A 27,520-nucleotide genomic window follows, 5' to 3' on the forward strand; every position below is an offset into this window, starting at 1 on the left:
CACATATTAATGTATCCAGCACCTAGTGCACAAACTTACTTCTGTTGCAATGCTTTGGTTCCCTTCATTTTCCAACAAGTACCGCACCACCTCCAAGTGATTCTCCTGGGCTGCCATGTATAGTGGAGTGAAACCATTCTGTAGTGGTAACAAATACACAATGAAAGTGAAGAGTGTATTCTCGGTACTATACACTTTGACATAGTTGAATGCATAATATAACTCATAGTCACTGAAACACATCTTACTTGTGACTGAGCATTAACATCTGCTCCTCTCTTCACCAGGAGTTGGACTACATCTCTTTGTCCTGCCAGTGAGGCAATATGGAGGGCAGTGTTTCCTTTCTGTCACAAAAACAGTTCAAATACCTTAAAAATCTTGCTTGTTTGAAAGAAGATTAAATATAAAAAGTGTGACAGACATAGCAGCCTCTTTAATGAACAGTTCCTCCTTGAAAACCCAATTCTGCACACTATATAAAATACACAAATACTTTGACTGGTCATTATTTTGACTGAATAATGAAATTTTAATGTCAACCCATGGACATGGGCTACAAGGTTCAACCAGGCTACAGGTTCCTTGCTGGTTGTTTAATGTTGCCAGGTGTTTAACATCTTCAGTGGCATAGCAAATAGCATGTCAAGCAAAAAGCCCACACTCACGCTCATTCCCCTGCTCACTGCTCCACTGAAGCTAGATTACTTCTTAATGTTGCAGTCATGAAACTACAGTGACGTTTCTCAAAGCCGAAGACTTAAAGACACTGATCTTTATTATCATGTCAATGTACACAAAATAAAACCATCCAAAACAAAAAGTCCAACAATGCTTGTAAGGTATTCCTGTTGGACCTGAGTTTATATAGTTACAAAATTAAACCTTTTCCCTCTTAAATCACCCCACCCCTGAGAATCATGTTTCATAGTTCAAGAGAAAAGCAGTGATATACACAGTGCTTTATATCTGATACTACTATATATTTCTCACATTCACACCTTCCCGTCATCTCCTTCTTTCTCTGTCACACAGCTGTCACTCTTACCCCTCCCTCCGGTCTTTATACTGTATATCTTTCTGTATATAGAGGAGAGCATCAAAACGTGCTATCTATGTTCATATCCAGAAGATTTTATAAAGCATTTATAAAGCATATTTGTTTGTGCATGTACCTTGGTGGATGAGTCAACAGGTGCACCTCTCTCCAGCAGTTCCTCCACTAAATCTTTGTGTCCCTCCTTAGCTGCCAGATGTAAAGCATTCAGACCATTCTGGATTTTAAAAAAAGGACGATATCATAAAAGCTCATGACAAACATGATAAAATAAATTGCACTGTTGCTGATGTGACTATATTACAAACATTAAGCCCCAAACCGCAGAGCTTCGTCAACACATATACCTGAAGTACATCATAAGGACACAATATATAGAATGTGGCAGCCATAACAGCGATTGCACAATCCATTGAATTAACATACAATATTCTTGCAATAAAGGCATAATACCCCTATGATTCCTTTGTAATAGGCATTTATATTATGTCAGAGATTGATTAAAATGAATGGTGAGTTTTGAGACAATAACTCAAGTTACTGCATTATATTTTACATGCATTTGTGCATTGTGTGTCCACCCTGTGAACATTTAGATCATTTGTCAATATTCAAACATGTACAGTGGGTAAAAAAGTGGGTAAAATATTGGAAAGTCTAATTTGCAAATGAAAGACAACATTGAAAATCAAACAGCAAGCTAAAATTTAAAAAAAAAAGTAACATTATTATTATTATGAGACACAAATACAAGAAATACTGTGTCAGTCTGAGTGACCATGGCTGGTTTTGATTTGGTGTGTACATCAAAAGCATTTAGGTTAGCAGCAGCACAGGAGGAGAGGAGACCACAAATGTTTCACTCTGACAGGCGTTCGTAACACAGCTGATTATACAACACACCCATGAACACATGCATTTCCTCTGACACAGACATGTATAAACGCAGAGAAGAATGATTCACCTCGCCCTCCTCTTCTTCCATTTTGTGCGCTGTGTCCCTCTGAATCCCGCAAACTAGAAGAGTATTTCAGCCTGTAACTTCGTTTTTATCCTCTCTGCTGCTTGTTCAAACCTAATGTCTCTCTGTCTTCTTCCTGATCTATGCGTTTCCTAAGTCTTTTTTAGCACTTTTTAACTATTGCCTTTTTTTAAATGCTGCGCCAAGCTCCATTTAGAAGTGATGGAGCTATAACTGACCAACACTGGCTCTCTGCCTCTTTCCTCTACACCTCTGGTTAAGACCTAAGTTGAGTCTCTCTGAGAGGAACTGTGTCTCCTGGCACTGATGTAAATGAGGAGCTGTTATGTTGCCAACATCTCATCTCATATCATTGCTCTCCTTCCCTTGTGCACATACAACACGCTTTCACATACACACTAAGTGGACACACATACTCACTCTATCTCTCTCTCTCTCTCTGAGTTGCCAAATGCCAAACAGCCAAAGTGGTGTCATGTTTCTGCAAAGTCATAGAGGGTGTGTACTGTAGGACACACATACACACAAACGTGGATATTCATAGAAGCTTAGAAAATGTCAACCCTTCAAAAAGAAAAAAGAGGCCATTTCTGAGTGTTTGCTGAAGTGAGTCGAATATATATGATATGACTTCAAAGAGCTAAAAACACATGCAGCCATCATGTTCTGTCCATGTTCTTAAATAAAATTCATGACTTGTATTTCCATTTTTTTGAAAACAGGGAGATGAGAATGCTAACCTGATGCACAAATGACTCTTTGATAAAGTCAGCAAGACGAATTACTCAGAATCTGATGCAGCAAATCATACCTCTACACATCAACCTTACACCTATAATGTGAAAACATTAGAAAAGTTAAGTCATAATTAAAATGCAGGCACAGGTATGTATACCACACAAATGCTTATTTTATCTGATCAACAGACCACAGCCAAATAATAAAATAGGACAAAAACATCACACTGGAGAATCTGGAACCAGTGAATTGTTGACATTTTTGTCAACCAATTATCTAAATTGTTATTTGTAATTTTTCTTCTTTTAATCAACTGATCTATATTAGTAGTTTTAGCACTATAATGAGCATCATCCTCATCATCATCCTCACCACAGTGATCAGGTGATGGGTGTGGTTTAACTAAGATGCCCATCATACTGTGCTTTAGAGAAATGTTTATTGTGTTTCTCAGGTTGCACTGCCAATGCTTCTAATGTCAGCACTTTAGTAATTTATCCAGTCAGTGACATTTCCACTGTTGTGCTGACAGACAATATGGAATAGCCTCCAAACGTGAGGCTAGATGCTCTTTGGTGCGGTTTGAACCCTACAGTAATTTGAGTTTCAGTTTTGAAATGGTGAACTCACTGACACAGCGAAAAAAAAAAAACAAAAAAAAAAAACTCACAATCTTATTACAGTGTTTCAATCACATTTAAACCATAACAGTGTGGACTCCAAGAGAGACAAACAAACCTACAACAGACACACATACATGCACATTCAGTTACACAAATTGATTTAAATCTCCTTTTTCTCTGAGCTGTGTGTGAGAGCTTCATTAAGCTAATGGACATAGAGCCCAAAACAGTGATCCCTGGCAGTCTGTCGTGCTCGCTGGCAGGAGGGAAACTGCTGAGCTCCGTCCAACTCGGATTCATACTCACGCCCCTATGACCACTGACCTTTGTATAATCACACGTGGTAATAAATGATCATGTTTTATCGGTGTTGCTTTATAGGCCCAAGTGTCAGAGGGGAAGAATGTTGGGGGAAACAGAGGAAATAATTCAAAAAGCGCACAGATTAAAGAGTGATATCACTCACCATGGATTAACGTTTAGGTAGATTAGAGGAGAAATCTGGCCTTTAATTGTGAGGACAGGGCAGCGAAACAGCTCACACGCACATGGAACAAACTATTTCACTCTGATCCACACATACACACAAATGTTTGCTTTCATTCCTTGTAGGGACATTACTTTGACGTACATTAATTTCCTGGACACTTACACTAACCTCATCCATAACCACTACCTACTTTAGAGTTGTCTCTTTTAAAATTCAATGATTTGGGTGCAAAACTGGCTTTGGTTCCTATCAGTAAACTGTGGCACCATGTGTTAGTGTGCAAAGATATGCAAATTATTAAGTATGTATTAACAACGCACACATTTTCATCCACTACATGCATAAATATTTACACTCTAATCCAGACTGTAGCTGACATCTCAGTGCAAATGCCAAAATTCAAATTGTACTGTATATCATATTGTTAAAGTACCCAGAGCTTCTCCAATATTGCTCTTGTGCATATGTAAAAACCCATTACTATTTCTATGGCACATATATATTTATAGTTAATGGTTATTTATTATTTTTGTTTGGCCAATTTGGAGCATGCCTTTGGACTGTGGGAGTAAATCAAATAAATCTATTATCTTTCCTAGGCAACTCTATAAATGAACAGATCTTGTTATAAAAAGACAAAAATAAGCTTGTGTCTTCACAAAGTCACACTACCTAGAAGCTGGGATATGATACTGCCTGTCAAGAAAGTTGCTTTATTTGTCTCATTCATAAAATCTGTGAAATAGAGAAGGCTAATTTGTCTGTGGATTTGGCAGACATATGCTCTCCTACTCTTTAACTATCTTGGACAGCCTCCTGCCCTGGGTGCCAGATTCTGGCCATTACTACCCTGTTGCTGCTTTCTAGGATCTGACTCCTTGTTTATTAATGAACACACCACCAAGAGCAACATTTACAATTTCTGCGTGATGTTTCGGCATTTCTTAGTGACTTGTAGATGTTACTTAAGAAACAATTAATGATATAACATCTACTTCATTCATTTCCAACAGATTTCCTAGATCATATAGAGTAACATTACAACAATGATTTATGGTGTGGATCTTATACTATAACACACTCTGACACTTGATGCCACATTCTCTGCTTTGATTAACGTATCGAAGTGAGATCTGTAAATTATAGATTAACACAAATTCAATTTGTACTTTTACACGAATATATGAAGTTTTCATTCACAGATATAGACTGTTAATTTCTAATTAACCAGACTGCACATTTTAGGGTTTATATAATTTAATACCTGATGATGAGCTTATCACTGGCTTTGCTAGCTACAATGCAGACACTACTGTAACAGATAATGGCTTTGTGATTTATGTGGAGTGCTTCTCCACATGCACAATTCTGACCCACTGATTTCCTTGAAAGCCATTTTGCTGGTAATAAGTAACATAATACTAGGAACTATCCTATCACAGTGGCATTTGTGGAAATCAGTATCTTCCTGAAATATGAAAAATGTCCTTCCTCTATAAATTTATTAACTAGGAGATGAAAAACAGTAGGTCTACCGTAAGTGGAACTATTAAACTGTGACCGTGATAATATGGTTGTCTGAAAAATAAAGTGTATCAGGTGATCACATGCATTACACTGTTAAACGAAATGGTAGCCTACAGTAATGCAGAGATTGGATTATAGACTTGGCGGTATACACGTGAATGCATATGTTCATGAATATATGTCTATAATTTTGGAGCTTTGCTTCAGTTAACTTTAATATATGTATGTGTGTTTGATCTGGGCAAGTCCGCTACAGTTAAATTCTTAAGGTCAAGATCATGTGAGTGGTGTTTGTCTCTTGTGATTCCTAGAGTATTACAACATTTTGGCTTCTTTCTCTCTGAAATAGTAACATGCACTGGGATATATATGAAAATGTCACTTGCATTTTTTGTCACCTGACCAGGGCTCAAATGTGATCATCTGACAGAAGCTATGAAGGGCAGGACTCTCTTGTTGCAGGGAGTTCGCTTGCTCGCTCTCTCTCTCTCCGTCTCTCTCTCTGTCTCTGTGTGTGTGTGTGTGTGTGTGTGTGTGTGTGTGTGTGTGTGTGTGTGTGTGTGTGTGTGTGTGTGTGTGCCTGAATTGTCAGACTTCTCTCTTGGTGCAGAAAATAAAACAAATCGTGCCCATAACAACACATAATACAGTCTTGGGTGGGCAGCTGCTACTTCCTGCCTGCCAACCAATTACAGCCTGGTGTATAAATAGTTGCTATTTGCAAATAGCAAATGGAGAATTACAAAAGGCCAAAAGCAAAGACACAGTAGAGGATATGAGGAGCTGATGACATGCATGCCCGCACACAAACGCAGACTCACGTAGCCACACTACACCTCCTTCAACCTTGTGACTGCTGTATATGACACTGACATAGTTGGCACTGGATTGTGTTCAGAAGTATTTTACACCCTCCTAAATTGCTCCTCTTGAGTGGAGTGTGAGTTAGGGGTGCATGGGGGTTGGGGGGGGGGGGGATAACTACAGCTGTCAGGGGCTGTAGAACCTTCAAATTCTGATTGGATAATGGAGGGAAAAATGGTATGATGGAAGTGGAAAAAGATGTCAAGGTGGTCATATTGTTGGAAGTGGGGTCAAATCAGTTGTATAATGCTATTGTGACACAGCAGCGTGAAGATTCAGCAGGTTTCATAGTCAACTAGATTTAATTGACTATAGTAAAAGTCAACTAAACAATAAACAACAAACATCAGCTTGTACTTTTCTGTTGCAAGTATCGTGGGTGTTTTAAACAATCTCCATAAGGGTAACATGATCCAAACTTAACAGGACTTAACAGGATTACAAGCCAGTCACTATCATAGCATATGAATCAAGAAAATCAGGCATCAAAAAGCAGTGCTTTATATCAAAAGCACTGTGGCACTTTTGATCCTAGAAAAATGTGGAATTTCTGTGTCTCTGGCCATCTAAGACAACTGAAGCTACACAAAATCCAGGCTTTAACAGAACTTCAAGGAGTAAAAGACTATATGGTGGCTTAAGTATTTAAAGGGTAACATTCTTTGAGCATGTCCAAAAGTAAATGAGCGCTGTTAGGACCCAACACTTGTAGAACTGAATAAGTTTGCTGTAAGGAAGGAAGTAAAAAAGTAAAAAACACTAAAAAAGAAAAGAAAAATGGCAAAACATTGCTTATCACATACAACAGCAGAAACAGAAATGCCATTAGTCTCCAGTTACTAGATGAAGATTCTGTTGAAGGTTGGTAAAACATTTCATTACCTGATTACAGGTACTGATGTCTACTCCATTTTTCAGGAATTCAAGGACTTTGTCAATGTTCCCCGCTCTGGCAGCCCGCAGGAAACTGGTGTTACTGTCCGACTATAATGATAAAGACAGAAAGAAAGGGGGCTGTTGTTAGAAAACAGAAATACAAACATGTTTGTAGTTTTTGGTTTTATTAGGTTTCATGTGTACTTTTGGGGTGTGCACAGTATCTATATAAAAAAAACAAAACAAAAAAATAATTACCACATTAATGTAGTTATTTTTACTAACAGCCCATGTTTGTCAATTTGTTGCAGACTAGTGTTTAATGTTATTTAAAAGTGTTTTTTTCGCCCCATGAATCCTATTTACACACATACTGTATCTGCAGAAACAATTACATCTGTTTAGAAATATCAGCTGTTATCGCTAGACATGATGGGAGTTTAATTCATATGAAAAGCAAATATAAAGGCTTCAGAAAGTGTTTTGTGGTTGTATGGAAACTTTTTGCATTTATCAATATCAAGCTGAGTAACAAACAGACATTAAGACTACACAAGGACGTCTCCACACGTGTGTGTGAATAATACTATTTATGTATTAAAATCTTTATTTACATATCAACAAATCAACTGATACCATTATATTTGTCATGTAGGTCTGCTGATATATTAAGGGTTGCAGATAAAAAATTTTCACTTAAGATAATTTTTCTCAATCAATTATTATTTTGATTTATATTTTATATTAGGTTTATGTAAAATAAGACAAAAATAGAGCAAATCCTCAAATGACAAACAGAGGGAATGATAGTTTGTGAGTGAAAAATGACAATGTCAAAGTAGTTAAGTATTTGATGAGCCAACTATGATCTTTTCTTACAGATACCTAACACTTAGATGGGATTTAGTGAAAATTAACATTTTTGAACATTTGGAGCAGTATTAATATGATGAGGTCCAATGTTATTAAACAACTACCTGCCCAACTACCAAGCAGACCTAACCTTGCTTGCCTTGAATTGGCAGACAAGATCAGTCTTGACCAGGGTCAAGTGCAAATGGTATACTTTACACCATACCTGACATTCAAACATCCATACATTGTCACATAGCACTAGCATGCAACCTCTCTGCTGAACATCCATCTCCTTCATGCTACACTATAAATCATCTGAGTGGACAGCAGCCACAGCACCAAGCATGACCAACCACATCCACATCTGTGACAAGGCACAATCTACAGATAATGTCCTAACACTAACACTTTTAGTTTATGCTTAATCCCACAAGAGCATTTGTGCTAAAATCAAAATATAAAACATGACACATACTTGTGAATCTGATTTTGTCGGAGGATTATGTGCGTTTTACCTGCTGCTTTCGCTCAGCTCTTTCACGCTGCCGCCTCCTCCTCTCCCTGGCTTTCTGTAAAGCTCTGTATTCTGGATGTTGCTCAAGCTCTCGAGCTTTCTTCAGGTGGGCTGCGGCATGGGCCATGACTCCAACTTCCTATCTCCGTTAAAAAAATATTTTACCAGGTGCTGGAGTTTCACTTTATGAACTTTTACATGTCCTTGCCTACCTATATTGGCATATGCAAAGACACTAATTAAGCCATGTGCTCCAGAAATTGTAAATTGTGTGCATTGATATTAGTGTTTATCTGACCTCTAACCTAAACTAAAAATATATTTTTAAAAAATAAGGGAAAATTATCCTTCCTGGGTAGTTTAGCTCAAAAAATAATCCTTTCTTCAGACCAGATGGAAACAAACAACTTGGCCAGTTCTTTCTTTCCCTTCTCCTTCTACTTTTTGTTCAAGTCAGGAATCATCCTTCGGCCCCCCACATCAAGCCAGGAAATAGCATCTCTCTACTCCCACATACGCACAGGGAATGACCAGGTCCAGATGTACATGAAAACCCTACTCAATGCGAACAGATGTGGTTACAAAACGTGTGTGTGTGTGTGTGTGCAGGATGTGCACATGCATGTGAGTGTTAATGTGTGTATACAGCCACAGGAAAGTGTTCATTGTGTAAGGGGTTTAGTGAGGCTGCTTTCCAACAGCCAGCTCACTGCTACATCCACAGCTCTCTCTCCCTACCACTGTGCAGTCCATCTAAAGGGAAAGGAGGACACATAAGGATAAACAAAGGTTAAAAGAATGAGCAGGGGAGATGCTGTGGGTTAGAAGATGAGAGCAGAGGTGGTGGAAAAAGGGTAAATAAAGTGAATGTTTTGCTTAGAATGTTCCAATGTCCATGTAAAGGAATTTGAGGCTAAACTTTATGTCCTACAGGGACAATAACTGTCTTCATGTATCTCAGCTGTTTGACAGTGCTGTGTTCAGAAGTTTGATTTCTGCACCAGCTTGACTAAATGCTGAAGAAAAGTGAGTTATAATAAAAGTGGGGTAATAAGAATATAAATACCAGCAAGTTGATTATGCAATAAATTATAACAATAAATGAAGAAAGGACTGGAAGAAAGCAGATAAAAGTCAGGAGGAAGAGAAGTACAGCGACGTTGTTTACAGGTTGTCCTTCTGTGAGATGGGCCACACCACTTGGTTTCAGCGGGGTGGGGGGGTGGACCAGTGAGCACAGAATAGTACCTCCCGACCACCTCCAAGTTACATGCTTCCCCTTGCATGGGGGAAATGTAGGCCGGTCTGAACCTCAGCTGAATTGCAACCTCAGTATTGGTGGTTGATGTAATATGATTTGACAGATCGTGTGCATGTATGTGTATCTCTGCACCAGCAGACGGCTGTCAAGGTCTCTCTCTCTCTCTGTCAATGCAGCTAATGTTAGGAGTTTGAAATTTCAGCACCAGGGACAGGGACGCTATCTCACACTTCTATTTCTGTTCACACATTCTGCCTGATATGTTTTCACAGGCTCAGTCACCAAAACCACCATCAGCAACATCTCTTTCTACTACTAATCATGATCTGCTGATTCACCCCACACTATGATGCTGTCTTAAATACTCTACCCTGGTGCATTCAGCCTGAGTTCTTCATTGAGCTCTACAGCGATCCTGTTGTTGAAGGGAATAAACCTTTATCGGAATGTGCTCTACTCCTCTAGCACTCTCTGCTGGTAAAACACAGTATAACACAACAGTTATGGATCTGACTTGCATCATTGTATGGTACTGGAATTTCTACTAGGATTGTTAATCAGTGTTTGATGATTATTATAATAAAAATATATCTACTATATCTATATCTATTGTTTTTCTTAAAAACTTGAGCCAACTCATGTTTTTTTGTCAAGAAAGACAACCTAAAACATATTTAAATCAGCACTTCTAAAATAAGATTAAGATTGGCTGCTTAAACAAAACACTACAACAGAATCTGTTCCCCTTTTGCCATTTCCATGAATCTGTGTAATATATTTTAGTTCTTGACATTTTTGATGTAGTCTTTTTTTTTTCTTCCTATGAATGGTATACATGTGCATATTTTATAACTCACATCTTTTTAAGTGATTAAATTCAAAAGTAAAACACAAAAAAACATAGATTCCCATAACATTCAGCACATTGCTCAATATTAACAACTTTAAACTTCTAACATACTTTATTCCTGTTACTTAGGTTTCAGATTTAACAGACAAAATCTATGAGCTTATTGACCAGCATGTTAGCTGATCCTGAAACAGTGTTCTTGCAGTAATACTCTTACAGCTGTGTGTGTGCACGGTGCATTTCGATTAATGCTATGAACTTTTCTGCCTATTCCTCAGCAGAAGCTGATCAATTATCTCTATTGATCTCTTCCATCAGTCATGCCCAGTAATACGGATTTGGAGAATACACTCTGAAGTAGGGAAGTGTGTAGGTGGGCCCATTTAGGAATCAGATTACATGGGCTGGGGGGAGTTAGGGGTGGTGTCTTTGTTTCTCTTGGTTTAGTGGATCTCTTACATCAAGAGGGGTTAATGGTCTGCTTTCCATTTTATAGATCCAAAGGCTTTTATATGGCCCATTAGGGCTCTGTGATAGACAGATATTGGAGAGACAGAGACCAGGATACATATCCCTGTGGGTGCATCCCATGTTCTTCAAATTGTGAGGGTATGTGTATGCAGGTTTGGTGTATACCTTCTGTACCTTCTTCACATACCCACAAACCTTTATATGTTTGGGTATGGAAAGTTTAACAAAGGTTGTGTTTGTTTTTGTCTTTCTGGTTTGATTTTCTAACAAAACTTCAAAAATTCTAAAAATCACTTGAAGGCACCAACAAGAGGTTTTAAACAGTGCTTCCTCTCAGTACCATTAACTTATGGAGCAAAAGAACTCTAACTTTGACAGATGATAAATAAATCTGTTTATTGTTCCAGATTGTCGTCCATGTTTGTGATTTGTCAGCCTGCTAATGGATCTCCAGTGCTGACTAGTGGAGTTGTGCCAGTGATGAGCGTCTGGACACGTATAATGCATCTGAGAGTTCTGTTTGATTTGAACTTCTAGAAGCCCATACATTTTTCATGACAACAGTTTTTATCCCCTTTTCCAACTGCACTCCAATGGGGAAGGCTAGTTTTCATTAGTGGTTAGATATATTTAGTTAAGTGATGCAATAATCTAATGGTAACCTGGTTAAATGAGACAAAGGTCAAATTCACTTGTGCTTTACTAGCTACCACTGGCATAGAGGAGCTTCGGACAAAGCAAGGCAATTCATTTCACTCTGCCTCCGGTCTTCACACCAAGCTAATTAACTCCTGGCTCCAGCTCCATACTTAATGCACTGGCGTGCGGGTGGTGTAGATATTCTTATTTACCTCACAATAAGAAGGGGGTTTCCTAAAATGTTAAGTGATTCCATTACAGAGACGTACAATATGTTTTGGAAGGTTTTTAGCCATTTGCAGCCAGACAAGGTAAATGCTGCCTGCAACACAAGCTGCACTTTACTTTTACTTTTCATAATAAAGACAACACATCCTGAAAGCTGAAGGAATATTTTTGTAGAAACTATACTTATGCCGAACCACTAGCGATAAACAGTAACTATACAAGGTTCTCAGAAGTTTCACTATAGGAATGAAATTATGTGAGAAGGATGTAGATTTTACAAATTTACCAAACAATCTCTACAAGTGCTATATGCAATAAGATCAAATGTTTCCTTTTTTAAAAAAAAAAACTTAAACGAACGATAGTTCCATACATAGGCCAGTGTAAATATGGGTTATGCCCAAACTGCTAGAAATTGTATCTGCTTTGCCCAGAGACAGAATGAACAAAAAACAAAGCAGAGACAGTAATGGATTAGCTCACAGATATGATTTAAATGTCAAGTCATTTTGCAGCCTCTTTTAATGCTTAAGAAAGGTCAGAGCTATAAAGTAGACAACATACAAGCACTGTCTCTCCGCTTCCCTGTGTTCCTCTGTCTATCGTCTCTCTCTAAACCAAGTCACTAACAGTGCAATTTAATAGCGAGTGGATGAAGCAGGCAGTTAAGAAACCAGATCAGACCACACCCAAACACAGTGAGTAATGACAGAGACACAGTGAGATACACTGCAAGATGGAACATATAACCTTGAAACAACCACGATACTCCCTGAGAGAAAACAGCTAGAGGGAGAGAAAGTCAAGAAGGCCACACCCCATTTGAATCGAAGCAGTCCAACATCTACACATCAACAAAGATGTGTGCATCCAAACAGGTATTTGTGACTCAGATGATCTAACATGACTTGTTCCATTCATCCTTCAATGTTGCTGCTATTAAGAATCCTCCCCTCTTCCACAGACAAGACAAACAACAGCCCTATAGGCAGACAGCAGCAGCACATTAACCGATTGCCTGCAGCTCTTTGCTACATTAAGCTACAGCCTTCATCATCTTTCAGAGCAAACTATAAGCACTCTAAGAGACTCTAGATGGCAAGAAATGCAGAGTTAGCAACTGATTATGTATGTAAATTCATTGTTCACTTCCCGCAAGTGAAGCCAGGATAATAGGGTGTTCTATCTAAAAGCTATCAGTAAAAATGTAATGCAAAATGTGATGCTTGCAACCATAACCAAAACCCACTGCCTCTCTGTGTTACAGAAGAGTTGGTGTCATACCCAGCATTTTATAAATGGCCATCACACTAATTTATGGCTTTCCCTTTTTGAAGTACTGCCCAAGTCCCTTGGGAAGATGACGTCAGTTTGCCATTCCTGTTAATGAGATGAGAGAGAGGCCTTGAGCCCACCAGAAAAACCACCATATTCCAGTCATACTATAATCACAATGTGGATTCTGTCACTGAACAGAAAAATTATATCTGTCATCAGAGTGAGATCCCTGTAATGGAACAAATGACCAATTATTCAAGCCATACAATCTGGTAGTGTGGATAAGGATATGTGTGTCAGTGCAGCACAAAGTACTCAGGTACACATTAAAACAATAATTGGCTAAATCAATTATTCAATCACTACAATGGAATTAGTAGATAGAAAGATTTAGGAGATTTTTTTAGTAAAAGACCCCCAAACTGATTTACTTTTGAGGAAAATGTATTTGGATATGAGAAAAAACTGAATGAACTAAAAAATTATCATGAACATAGAAGCAAATTGCCCAAATGGTCAATTGTGTGTAAATTATCTTAAATTGGATTATTCTCCATTTAAAAGTAAAAAGAAAAAAACAAATTTGTGATGTTTTTTTAAAATGCATTTTTACCCAATGGTCTGATCTCATCCAGCATCAGATGATGAAAGGTACTGAGACAAAAACTGACTTCACCTCTAAGTTGAATGTATGAATAATGAAGCGTGTGACCTAAAATTCGCTACAGCACACAATCCTACCAGAATTGCTGAGTGATGTCAGACTCAGACAGAGAGAAATAACCACAAACTTTAACAATGAGAGAGAGAAAAGAATGACTTCGACATATAATAAAACATGGTTTTGTAGGTGAGTAGTATAAACATTTAATTAGCACTTTTCAGTTCTGCTTTGAGCTCTTGTCGAACATGATGAGTTTGAGTTGGTGTACAGAAGACATTGTAAATGTTAGGCATATAAGTTTTATAATAAGAGCAACACAAATCCCAAATGGCCCAGGGCCGAAAACAGGCATCAAGGTGTTGTGGCAAAATACTTCTGGTGTTTTATTGGCATATGTGTATGTGTGTGTGTGTGTGTGTGTGTGTGTGTGTGTGTGTGTGTATATGTATGCGTGTACCTGTTTCTGTCTTCATGCAGTGCTATGAGCCATGTTATTCTCGACAACACAGTGAAAAACTTTGATGCATTTTCCTGTGAGAAAACCTTCACTTACTCAACTCAAACATGACGAGAGGCAGCACAGACAGAGGGGAGAGGAGGAAGAGCTTGGCAGATGCTGACAGGACAGACTAAGAGAGAGAGCACATTTACATGAAGGTGTTTGAGCTGAATTTCTGAGAAGCCCATTGATCACCTACCGCACCCTCCTCTACCCTCCTGTTTCTCTCAAACAGCAAACTGAGTTATAAGGCCATGATAAATAATTTATCGAAATGCTTCCCATTACCCCTACCCCAAAAACACCTGTCCTCTATGAAGCACGACGAACAAAGAATGCATGACAATAAAATATTTCTTTATGCATCCATGCTTCAAAAGGTGTTTTACTATAGTTTTACATTCCTGAAATCCTACAGGTGTGTCTAGCTATCAACACTGGTCAGTTCATCTCTGTGCATTAGCTTATACACTCCTTCTTTATGAGAATGTTTTCATTATCATTGTTTGACTGCTATTTGAATGAATGGCCTTTTACTGAAATAAGCAGTACAGTACAAAGATGATGATGGTGATGATTATGACTAGCTATGATTCATTAAATACAGCTATCTCTGCCATTCAAACATCCAGTGGTGGAGGTCAGGCCATTGGAAGATGGTGTCAGATATAACTAGGTCAACCCAACTAGTTATAAGGTCCCAACATAAGCAAGGAGGTCAGTGTAGGACAGAGACGTTGTTTGTTACCAAATACAGACATGCTGATGCTCCATATGGATTTTGGATCCAAGACAGGAATACCAATGCTTTTTTCATCCCCCTATCAAACAGTATGGAAACTCAGATGAAACCCATAGATAACATCACACTGTTGCTTGCATGTTGCATCAGAGCAGGTTGACTTGTGGGCATTGGTATTTGGAGGGCTGAGGATCCTACCTAATATGGCCAGTCAGTTCTGTGTCAGTTCTTCAGAACGGCTCTACAGTATACACTGCAGTAAATGTGGTTCAGAACGACAGAGACGACAATTCCAGCGCTGAAGTTATTTACCAATTATAGGCAACAATTTAGAAATTTATTATCAAAACAGTTCTGATACATTTTCTAATATCTTAATATGTTATTTGTCTGAGCTTTACAATCTCCTCGGACTCTGGGAACTTTTAAGAGAGATTGTATCTATTTTCTCACATTTTTCTCACAAGGAATTTCATCATCAAATCATCATTTAAATGATGAATATCTATAGTAAATATGAATATCTATAGTATTTGACGATTAAAAGAATAAATTATTTGGCGTTCTGTGCAACTTTACACTGGACTTGACTTTGCCTAAATAGATAGCAATGAATACCATACATACTGGAGTATATCAAAAACAAAGGGTGCATTTTTTTAAAACAATCTTTTACAACTATGACATGACATAAATTAATAAATACTTCTACTGATAGTGTGTAGAGAGTGGAAAAGTGTAATGACATATCTTGCTGAATCATAAAGTTCACATCAATGCAGTACCAAGTAGATATTTTATTTAAAAAAAAAAACAAAACAAAACAATGATAAATTCTTAATGGCACTTAGAAACCATCAGCTGAGGAACTGTGGTGGATGTCTTCACAAGGCTCTGTATAAGCACATATAACCAGGCAAATGCTCTAAATGCAGTCAACACAACTAATACAACTGTGCAACACTCTCTCTGTGTGTATAGGTGTGTCAATATGTAGATACACAACATATAACTGCACCCACTGAGGCCCAAGTTGGTTAAACCTTCCTATTTAGCATCATGCAGTTAACGATAGCTGCGGCCATATGTGGGTGTATGTGTGGCTGTAGCTTTCCAGAGGTAATGTAATGAAAGCCATGGCTCCATTAGGACTCCCTTCCTGCACAATCCCATCATACCACTCCCAGTGGAGACAGAGAGAGACAGACAGACAGAAAAGAGAGAGATGAAAATGTCAAAGGCTGCAGTGAAACCTGACCTGGCTCATCGAGACCTCAGTGTAGGCACCAGTGATGGGGAGTTGTAGAGGGCAGACCGGGTGGAAGCGAAAGAGGGAGGGAGGTATTTTGGAGGGAAATGGGAGCTGAATAGAAATGACAGCCAAGAAGACAAGGAGAAAACTAGGGTAAAGAATCAATCCCCCTTTTTAAGGCAGTGAGAGGAACTGACATGAGATAAAAGGCAAGCCAAAAAATTAAAGGCAGGAGAGAATTTGGTGCAGGAGGAACTGTGAATGAAAAAAGTATAGAGAATCATACTGTAATTTCACTTGAAAGGGGATCTACACTGAACACAAGTTATACAGATATAAGTCTAGTCCATTCCAAAGGCATATATTTGTGTCTGGAAAGAAAATAAAATCCTTATATATCTCTATAATGTGCGGGCTTCCAAGCTTATACACAAAGGTGGCCAGTATGCCACCACCATGAAGGTTTGAAGGTTTCCAGACTGCAGTGGACATAAAATCTAGTCCTGAATTAATTTCTGTAAACAGTGCTCTAAGTACCCAATATTTAACCACAGCAAAGTGAACTGGAAAAATGGAGAGCACTGAGATATTACGACGCAGTCTCTGTGTTGTTCAGATAGAGGAGAAGGCAGACTGCGGGAAGCAATCGCTCAACACCAGCTCAGAGCAGCGTGTAAATGCCCAGTGACACAGCGACATGGACACACAGCCTCTTGGCTAGGAAGAAGCTTTTTTTTTTTTTAACTCCAGGACAATCACATGAGAGACAGGCAGTATTTTTAGACCTGCAAGTCAGAGCCTGACATCACAGTATCTCTTTGTCATTTTCTCTTTTTATCCTACATCCTGTATGTAGGTCTGTTATTGCTCTATCGAGCTTTTTTTCCATGCACACGACTTGGAGTTTTCCTTACCTATCAATTCATGCTGCCTGTCACACTTGTCCCTAATCACAGGAAACATAGATTTCCACTTAACCTCCAGTGGCTTCTAGCAATACTTAGTTATTTGCAAAGACTGAGAGACATTCAATGGTGACACTTCTGTGCCAATAGAAAATACAGTAACAATTTGGCTCAAGGTGTTAAAAGTACATGAAAATGCCATTTTAAAACAAATCAACAAAAATGTGTTTTCTGAGAATCAATGTGTTGTTAGTTTGTATTCAGTGTTTCAGAGACGTCGCTGTGAACAGATTATATAAGTTAAAAAAAACAGGTCCATCCAGGTCTGTGGGTTATTTCTGGAAAGACACTTGCTGTCTGTATATAAAACAATAAGATCAGCTCAAATTAAAATATTCACAACCAGTGGACTGGATGGTGTCTTTGAATACCACTGAAAAAAAAAAAAAAAAAAAAAATCATGACATGCAGTATGACATGGGTGACCCACAGTAATGAACCAGCATCAGCCATTACTTGTCATCCAACTCTGCAGATTTATAAAACTTTCTAGCCTCTGAATTCACTGCTGTGATTTTACTGCACAAAAACCTACCTCAGTCTCACTGCCCTCATAAACCCCAATTCCGGCAACAGCAAAAAAAAAAATAAAACACACACTCTAAATATTCTATTGACCAAAAGTAGCAGACCAAAAGTCTCCAGTAGCTTTAGAGTCAGCTTATAAGACCTATACAGGCCACGTTTGCCCACATAATTGCATATAAATCTTCCTTGTTCTCAACAATTTAAACATTGTATCTTATTGTATTTCTCTTATTTATCTTATGCAGGTACATTGTACTCGCATCATCAAGGTTAGTGACATCGCACAATGTCCAGCATAGCCCCACCCAGCCTCAGAGTGTTGGATGTGTTGGGCCTTCAAACAATAATCATGAAGGTAATGTTGAAAATCAGTGCCCCCTCTCTTGCTGTCGTCTGATGTCAAATTCTTGTTTGCAGTTTTGTCCACTCTTGGCCCTGGGGGCCGGGGGGCGGGTGGGGTGTGTTAACAAAAAAGAGAAACACAGACACAACAATCAGTAGGAGCCATCCATACAATGACAAGGCGTGATCATTTGTCAACACTAATAAGTGTGATCGATCAGTGGGGACAAATTGGAGGCACTGCTGCTCTAGGGACTAAACATAGATCACTGCAGTGGTAATAGGTTATTCCTATGGGCCACTCAGGTGCCTCAGTTAATATGCTACTGCAACCAATATGGACCTTATACTACAAAAAACTACTATTTTATGTCATATTAAACAAAACACGTTTACTGCAAATAAAACTATAAGGCCAGATCCAATACAACAACTCAAAAACAGTAGTATTCAGTGTGCCTTTTGTGAAGTTTACACATCTGAGCACAAAAATGAACCATTTGAGAGTGTTGCTATCTGAAAAACACTACATATTTCATGATCTGAGTGAATCGACCATTTAACAAATCCCATTTCAGCTGCTGAATTAGTTGCAATGGAGGACAAGAAAAGAGGAGAAAAAAAGTTTTAATTTAAGAGGCAAATAGGATTACTTCAATTAAAAGAACAACTGTGCTTTCTGGTTAAAAGCAGCAGAAGACAAGACCATAAAAGAGGAGACAGGCTTATCTGACTTCAGATGATGTAACTCGCGGAACAGCGCTTATGAGATTCTCTAGGACCTGCCTGTATGGAGATGCAAATCTCTGTAAGATGCATGGTACAGAAGATTAAAGCAACAATGACGTTTAAAGATTAGCTCAGTGTGACTTATTTTTATTTTGCGTAGCCTAATAATAAACACACATCATGAGAAAGTGTTGCTTTTGGTTTTATATTGCTTATTGTACAAAACTCCTGACTGCACATATGTGAGCTCACTGGCCCCACCCTAAAAGAAAAGACCAAAGAGTGTGTCTTTATGTGTGTGGGTACACTACAGTCCATTACTGAAATCACATTAGGCTGAGAGAGTGCACCGAGACAGGAAACAACCATCTACCATCTCCTGACTCACTTTCACTGCAAAGTTAAACACGTTACACGACCAAATCTAGACGGCAACATTCACTCTCTTGTTTGAAACACACATTCATGAAAACACGCCTATTGATATAAATGAATGCAGGAATATCTACATAGAAATATCACAATTTTGATCCACAAAAGACTGAGAGCTCTCGTAAGCAAATACACACTTTACCCACAGAAGCATCATGCTGTAACAGGACCACAAGCAGACACAGTGTGTGAGCTTGAGGTTCACAAGGCTATGAAACTACTAATTTTTTTGACACAGACCCCCCCCCTCCATGAAAATTCACAACAGCCCAGAAATAAACAATTGTCCTGCTTTTGCATTGGACGGAAGAACAAATGGGACAACTCCTAAGAAGTCACTATCAGGGATGCTCTCCCTCTAGCAGTGAAGCCTCATATGGTCCAGTAAACCTACAGTGGTACATGTTAAGTTGTAAACATTCCTCTCTGCAGCCTGTAATAGTAACTAGGGGAGTCTGTGCAGGCCTGTTGGTGTTTATTTCGACGGCAATAACAACTGGCACAACTGCTCTATTTGGGTTTTACCACACTCCACTGAGGCGCAGCGCTTGATCAAAACAAATGGTATTTTCTCTGCAGCTTTGTGCCTATAAGCAGCTAATTTGAACCCAATTTAATGCACATGAAAGACAATCTGTCGGACCTCCAGTGGCAACGCCTTTAGATGCTGTCCTGAAGCGCACAGCATCAGCAGCGGTTTGTGCTGCTCTTTGCACGGCTGACTGGGCCAGTCAATGCAGAGAGCGGGCTGCGGACGGACACCCACCTGCCGTATACGGTTCTGGTGCAGAGGTGGTGGAGGTCCACCCTCGGGAGACGTGTTGCCTGATGAGGCCATTTTAAAGTCTCGCTCGGAGCCGCCGCCCCTGGAGTGACTTTCTTCAGGGCTACTTGACATTCTGGCTCGGGCTGGCAGCTGCTGGAGGAGACGCGGTCAGCGAGCGTCCTTTTGCCGGTGCAAGGTGGATTTCTGCGCGGGGCCTCAGAATCCACAAGGCTCGAAAAGGCCCGGGATCATTCTGCGGCGGCGGAGTCTATCTGTGACAAAACGTGACAAATCAGTGATTCTTCCAGACTGTCAAACCAAAACGAGCGCTCCCTGCTCACAGGGATGCTCCCGGTGTGTTGCTGTAGCCTGTGTTGACTATGTGTGTGGAAACATGAACGCGCCTCAGATGCGCTTCCCCGAAACTCCGCAGGATTAATGCTGCTTTCACTGCCTGTCGGAAACCTCGTCAGCACGCATTAACCAGAATGATCTTTCTGAACACGAGTTTTCTGACATATCAGTCGATAAATCATGACCAGAAGGAGCAATAGTAAAACGACGGAAACTAAATTACAATGTGTAGATAAAGTGACTAATTACAGTAAAAGCATGGCTATTTCTTACTTTTACTCTCTGTGAAGTCTTGTTTGTTTTGAGCATACTATACCACTTAAAACAGTAATTACATACCTTCCATAAGTCAACTACTACCTTTGAAAAGAAATGTGTTTTACTTGGGTTAAACCAAAAAATAATAAAGAAAGACAAAAAAAGTTACTAAGACTTCTTAACCGATGGCACCTGAATGCGCCTCAGGCAGTAGTGTGCTGCTGTTTTGCCCCCCACCCCTGCAGTAGTGGTTCCCTCATAGGGGAAAGTTAAACACTGTGGCCCATGATGTCCCAACTTAAAATAAAAGCAGGAATTGGAGTAGTCGAAGCCCAGACAAACTTGAGTTGGGCTTACATAATGTAATTTTTCATCTTAGTATTTTTACGCCCTCACCTTGGTCTGGGTCGCTTCACTGAGCTGCACATTTAATAGAGGTTGACAGGGCAAAATCAAAGCCATGTCATCATCATTTAAAAACCAGGAAGGATCAGGAGATGTGTAGGGTAAAGAATCAATGAGAAAAGTTAAACTGGCAAGAAATGGTCAAGTTTTAGTTCTAGATTTGAATTAGCATTAATATTAAAATATTATTAATTTAGATTTTCTTTAAATGGAAGCGTGAATGATGGGAATATTGATAAACTTGTCAATCTGGATTCATGACTGTTGATAAGGGAGAAATTTTTCAAAGGTGTAATTTGAGGAAGATGAACTATAACCTAAAACACAAGTGCAATGATTTTGGGTCTCTTGCTGGTGCAATGGTTAGATTGTGGATAAGTATTAGGCCTATATCATGTGTAAGACTGTCCTATCTGTATGTAGGATAGCTGTGACCCAATAAAAATAATCAAGGCATTTTCCATATTTTGTTATGACATAGTAAACAATCAGAAGATCACCTGCCATTGAAAATCTTTCAAAAACTATTGATTGATGTATGTCTGGAAGTATTTTAAAATATATGTGAAAAACAGATTTTTTTCTATTAAAAGATAGATGAATCATTCTGAAAGACTGACTTGATGGTTTCATTTTACATTTTGAAAAGGTGTTATTTCAAATCCTGTAGCCTATTTTTCACTAATAAAATGCAAGATGAAACCCAGCAGCATTCGTGATGTAAGGAGCTGACTCATTGACACAAGTCTAGTGAATGTACAAAATCCTAAGGTCACAAATGGGCCTACTTTTTGATGTCTGAAGAAACTGAATTGGAGAATTGGAGAAAGCAGACATCAGTGAAGTCATGAAAATACATTTCAAGACTGAATCTGCTGCTGAGTAATTGGGGGAAAATGCTTTCTGTTTGGTATAAGAAATGATTTGAATTGTTACTGACTCACTGCCTGAGGAGGTGCTGAGTTTAGAAATAGGGCGATCACAAATCAAAAACTTCTGAAATGTCGTTTTAGAAACCAATCACTTCCTTCTACGACCTATCATAATTGTAAAGCTCTGAGTGACTGAGTTCATCTTATGGGAAATGACTTAACTGGTACAGACTGCACCTTTGACAAAATGTTCATTTTTTTATATGGATGACTGCCCTCTGCCTCCACTGCATGGTATTACACCCAAAACACAACTGTCCTACAAGCAAGAGCTAATAAGATCACTTATTAAGCCAACAGCCAAACCAACAGCAAAATACATTCTGCCTTGAGGAGCTACATTTAAAGATGAATTGACTGGAAAGTATACACAATTTCTGTGGTGCAATCTGGACACATTCATTATAAGGAATTATTGAGATCATCTGGGATGCAAAAAAACAGGTAAAAATATAAAAATACTTTATTAGACATCTACCTTTTACAAACCCAATATCATTGAATTGGTTGTAATTAATGACAGCAGCACAAAAACCACCAAGAAACAATAACAATGACAAACAACGGAAGACATGGTGGAAAAAAATTATGAGAAACAGAACTGAAGGGAACTTCTGAGTCTTTTTAATGTGCAGAAAGTTGGTCTAGGTCATTGTGGCTACGGCTGGATAGGTGAGCCTCCAGAATTTCCCCAAACATATTTCTTTTCAGCAGGTTGTAGGCCATGGGCAGAAGTTGCTTGATAACCTTGTGGAAGTACTGGGGGAAAGAGAGGAAAACAAATATCAGTAAAGCATTTATTTCAGCTTCAATCTTTGCAACATTGGGGCTTTTCATGAAGTTCAGGAAATTTGGTTCCCAAACATCTTCGCTTGTAAATCCTCTAACATAGACATAAATTTGTTTGTGTTGTGGCATTAAATTCCACTTTATCACGCCTCTGATTTAACTTTTTACCCACTGGAGAGGCGTAGTTGGGAATCAGCAACAAAGTTATTATGCAATGCTTTGCAGTAAATATTTTAACTTTACTCTGTAATAAGCACCTAAAAACCCCAGAGCACCTGCAACAAGGTCTTATAAGATGCTGAGCAAGCGTTGCATGTAATTGAAAATGCTAAAAATAGCCTGGAAAGGGATTCATTCATTTGCATTTAAGGAATGCAATCATATCTCAATTTCTGCATATTTGGTCATTTTTAAAGAATGCCCAGGGAGCAGAAATACAGTGGGTGTAATGCTTCAAATCTGAGAGAATAAGAGATTTTATGAACCACTTTAGAAGACTCACATGAGATCCATAACAGAACAGATCCATTCCTAGCTCATAGCCCATCCCATAGTCGCACTCATCATTGGCAAACTGAACAAATGTGATCATCTCTTGTAAAGGTCCAAAGGCTTTGACACGCTCCTCATCATTCTGTGCTTCATCAATGGCTTTACAGATCTTCTTAAGCCCAGCTGGAAACAGTGAAATACACATCACCAGTGTTAAAAGGTTAAATTAAATTAAACAATTTTTTTTAAATATTAACAACATGTATTACAATCATGAATACAGAACATTAACAGACTGAACTTCCAATTAAACAGCATCATTTAAAATGACTACATGATGGTAAATAGAAACAATATTTTAAAACACTCACACTGTGAAATTGTCAATCCCGGGTCTCTTTTGTAATCTTATTTGAAACAAAACAAAACTAACAAAAAAAAAACCAAAAAACAAAAAAAAGCTTACCATCTGTTTCTGGTAGTTCTCTGTATCCTACATCATTCTTGTCTACAGGTACAACGATGCCAGCACTGTGAAATGTCTTGGTGACCACCTGCAGTGGAACAAGATCTTTCTCTTTAACTAATAGTGACAACACTTCTGGCCAAACATGTTTTCTTATTTGAACATAAGATCTTTAGTATTAAATTGTCTTAACCACATTTTGCCAAATGATACTCTGCTGTGATATAATAGTGTTGGCGGTGCATTTACAATTTTTATTCATTAAGACTATACCAACAAGGTTTCTTTAATCCACAACACACATTATTCCAAATCCTAGGGGTATATTTATAGTCATCCTCTACAGTGGTATTATTTCTGCCCAGTGTACTCAGTTTGTTGTGATTAGATCATGCAGTAAATAAAAGTATACACAATTTTAATGTTAAGCAATTAACATTGCTGTGGTTTGAATTTGCAGTCTAAGAGTCCAAGCAATATATGAGGCAGAAACAAGAGAGTTATGAGTGACTCTATATAATGAAAATAATACCACTGTTTCCTGCACTGTGTATGTTACCTTCTTGTCTCTCTGCTTCATGCCTTTGGTCTTCTGGTCTAGAGACAAGCCAAGAGTCTCTGTCCTGTCTCTTAGTTTTGTTTCTAATTTTTCCAAAGCCTCTACTGCTTTCTTGCTGCCCCTCTCTTTCCTCTTCTTCAACAGATACAGGCTGATGGAGGATGGGGAAAAAAGGATAATTAGTAGGTAAGACAGCCCACACCATGAAGACGGGAATCATTTAAGAACAATACAATGTTATTATTTCAAATAGATTGTGTTTACTCATTACTGTAAATTAGATGTAGATCTGACTATATTTTACATTTATTTTATGTGCAGGGAAGGACTGACATGGAGACAATAAGTTTAATTCAATAATGCTCCCCCACTCCCATATGTGAAGAGAGGCACACACAGAGAATTATAATTATCATAATCAGTGAGGCTGCACCAGCCACCTTTCATGATTATTGTAAGGAGACAGCATATCATATGTTCATGTTTACCTACTATTGAGCAATGAAAAGTACAGTGTTATCAATTATTCTATGTGCCCAGTATACTCAGTTTGCTGTAATTTGACCATGTACTGCAATGTTTAAACATTATGATCTGTGCCAAATGGACTAATGACTGATACATCATCTTTTTCAAATAAACTCAACTTCTTTCTCATTGCGTATGTTTTTTCTTTCTTAAGCATGTTGTTGAAACTGCTTGGAAGTGCATGAAAATGTTTCTATGTGGTGAACAGGTGGTGGTTATTACTCACAGGACAGCAGCAAACAAGTTGTCCCCCATCTGTGTTATAGTGCAACCCTTCTTAGCTTCATTTGCCCCAACAAATGATGGGAGAGAGTCTGGAGTATCTCTGGTAGATTTTGGGAATAATACAATGCAGTAAAATAAATCAGAACCACTCATACTCAAGTACTGTAAATATAGTTACCACTCTGCCTATATTATGAATTCCTCACTAGCTAGACTGTGTTCTCTCACTGTAACTGGTACAGTAACTCAAGTGGGCTAAGACAAGGGCCCTCCTCAGCACAGATCAAACACCATCACAGGCTTCAGTTGTGAAATGCTGTGTGTGCAATACCTGTAGTAGCCAATGTGATACTGGCTCTCCTCACTCCCCTGAAGGACAGTCTGAAACTCTGGTGGATCATAAAAATACCTCCAGTGAAGGTGCAGGTTAGGCTGAGGATTCTTTGAGTTTTTGTGAGCTCCTGCCAGAACGTCAAAAGGTCCAACCAGCTGCAAACCAAGTGTCTCTTTCAGTGCACCTGAAACATTAACATTTAGGCAGAAAACAACTGATTTACAGATATCAGTGAAAAGCCTCAGTACACCTGCTTCAAAGCAGGCATTTACTGATGGGTTTTATAATTAATTTGACACACATTGTACATCTACACCGTTGTTCTAGTCTATGTTTTTTTTTTTTCTTCAAAACAATATTATATTTTAGGATTAAAGAATAAAGTACGAAACAAAAATTTATACATTTTTAGATGTCATGTCATAGGATGTGGAAACTTGCAATGAGATTTTTTTATTATTTTATTTTAATTAGCACAAATGATTGTTGACTGTTACTGCTGTCATACTCTTCAGGTACGTTAAAGAGCAATGCTATGTGCACTGCCATGGTTGTGGTAGCACTTGCAGGGGTTTCACTTTTTGCACACTTTCTGTTGCAGATTTAATGTTAAAATGGATACAACTGACAAAGTGAAAACCAGTTATAACCAGCAGATCAGACCCCAAACCACAAAAGTGCTCAGTGATCAGTGAAGAACTGGCAAATATAAAGCAGTTGGTTTTAGGCGGGTTTTTTTGTTATTTCTCTGCCTACAGAGGAAAAAGATTAAATGTCAGGTGCAGCTTCTGTCCTGTCAGTATTATTGGAATAAGAGCATACCACGGGGGTTGTTAGGACAGAGTTCTTTGCAAAAATCCCAGAAATGGTATAGATCTTCTGGCATTTGAAGCTTGTACAGTTGCACCATCTCATCCCGCTGCTCTGAATCCACCTCTGACAGTAGCACAGCTTTGGATTCATCAGTACGAGCCTTCTTCAAGTCTCCATTGCCTGTACGTGGTTCCTAAAAACATGCATTGTAAGAAAAAGAAAACAGCTAACGTTATGTTACTTACATGTCACGTTTATCTTTTACACCAAGTTATGACTAATGTATTTTAATACAACAGCCATGCAATAAATTAAACTGTGTTGTGTTATACAGGAAGGTACTCATATAAATTAGAGTGGACTAAGGCTTTAAAAATCACAAACTACAGACTCCAAAATACTGAAACACCTTTACAACATTTTCAACAAAAGCTGCACACTGTAGCTCTGATAAATATAAGGTCAGGAGTTACTGCAGGGTTGCTGTGTTAGTTATAGAGTATCGATTAACTAGAAAGTACACCTGTATTCATTTTGCCCTTTACAGGATTTAACCAAGAATCAAATCATGAAAATCACCTCCCGAGAGTGAAGTTAACGCTGGCCTTCTAATGCAAATACACTGCCGGCTGTTTCTTCCTTGTGTAACATGGACACGTTATAATAAAAGGTGGATATATCAAGCTGCAGGGCTGCTGCCATGTTGGGCTCTGACCACTGCTGCAGACAGCGTGTCAACACTTCTGCCCGCAGCGTTTAACAGAAGGCGTTTCCTGGCCGTCAAAGACACATCGAGCACGGCCTTTCTCTTGCTAAACTCCTCCTTCAAATTGACATTACTCTAACGCAGCAGAGGAGGTCAAAGCTGTGCAAAATTACCTGCGTATATTTGGATTTTCTTTTTGCGCGCCCTGTCATTTTCTTCCTCTTGTCTCTCCGTCGCTGTCTTCTTCTGCTGGTTAAAATCTGCGCTGCGTTAAAGCGCATCACCGCCCCCCGGAGGCTGCGGAGCCTAACTGCAGAATCCTGAATTCAATGCATTTTACGTTTTCATCTTATAATACAAACATATCTATCCATCCGTTTAAACGTAGAAACTTATTTTGTCGTGTGAAATATTCTCAAGAAACAAAATTTGCAGTAAGGTTTGCTGATCAACATAATTTTACATCATTTGCAAGACAATCTGTCTC

At 38.6% G+C, this 27,520-nt stretch overlaps 2 protein-coding genes across 3 annotated transcripts in view; both read right to left on the reverse strand.

The window, feature by feature from the left end:
- Window positions 1-20,304, reverse strand: part of ank2a (ankyrin 2a, neuronal) — a 68,977-nt gene extending 48,673 nt beyond the window's left edge. The window contains exons 1-5 of the mRNA XM_026303139.1: window positions 20,173-20,304; window positions 7,164-7,265; window positions 1,176-1,274; window positions 249-347; window positions 40-138 (exon numbers count right to left, since the gene is read on the reverse strand). Coding sequence (XP_026158924.1) covers window positions 40-138; window positions 249-347; window positions 1,176-1,274; window positions 7,164-7,265; window positions 20,173-20,304 — 531 coding nt within the window. The remainder of the gene's footprint in view (window positions 1-39; window positions 139-248; window positions 348-1,175; window positions 1,275-7,163; window positions 7,266-20,172) is intronic.
- A 2,262-nt stretch (window positions 20,305-22,566) lies between these two features.
- hpf1 (histone PARylation factor 1) lies at window positions 22,567-27,278 on the reverse strand. Of its 2 annotated transcripts, none has more exons than XM_026303658.2 (8): window positions 27,207-27,278; window positions 26,337-26,520; window positions 25,590-25,698; window positions 25,182-25,280; window positions 24,428-24,578; window positions 23,869-23,956; window positions 23,413-23,585; window positions 22,567-22,880 (listed from the first exon to the last, which is right to left on the reverse strand). In XM_026303658.2, the coding sequence occupies exons 1-8, from the start codon at window positions 27,243-27,245 to the stop codon at window positions 22,746-22,748; spliced, it is 978 nt and encodes a 325-aa protein (XP_026159443.1). In that variant the 5' UTR covers window positions 27,246-27,278; the 3' UTR covers window positions 22,567-22,745. The 2 variants fall into 2 exon arrangements, with proteins under 2 accessions (XP_026159443.1, XP_026159442.1); XM_026303657.2 differs by having other exon boundaries at window positions 25,512-25,698.
- Window positions 27,279-27,520: the final 242 nt, after the last annotated feature.

This window comes from Mastacembelus armatus, chromosome 1 (genome assembly GCF_900324485.2).
Source record: "Mastacembelus armatus chromosome 1, fMasArm1.2, whole genome shotgun sequence".
NCBI lineage: Eukaryota > Metazoa > Chordata > Actinopteri > Synbranchiformes > Mastacembelidae > Mastacembelus > Mastacembelus armatus.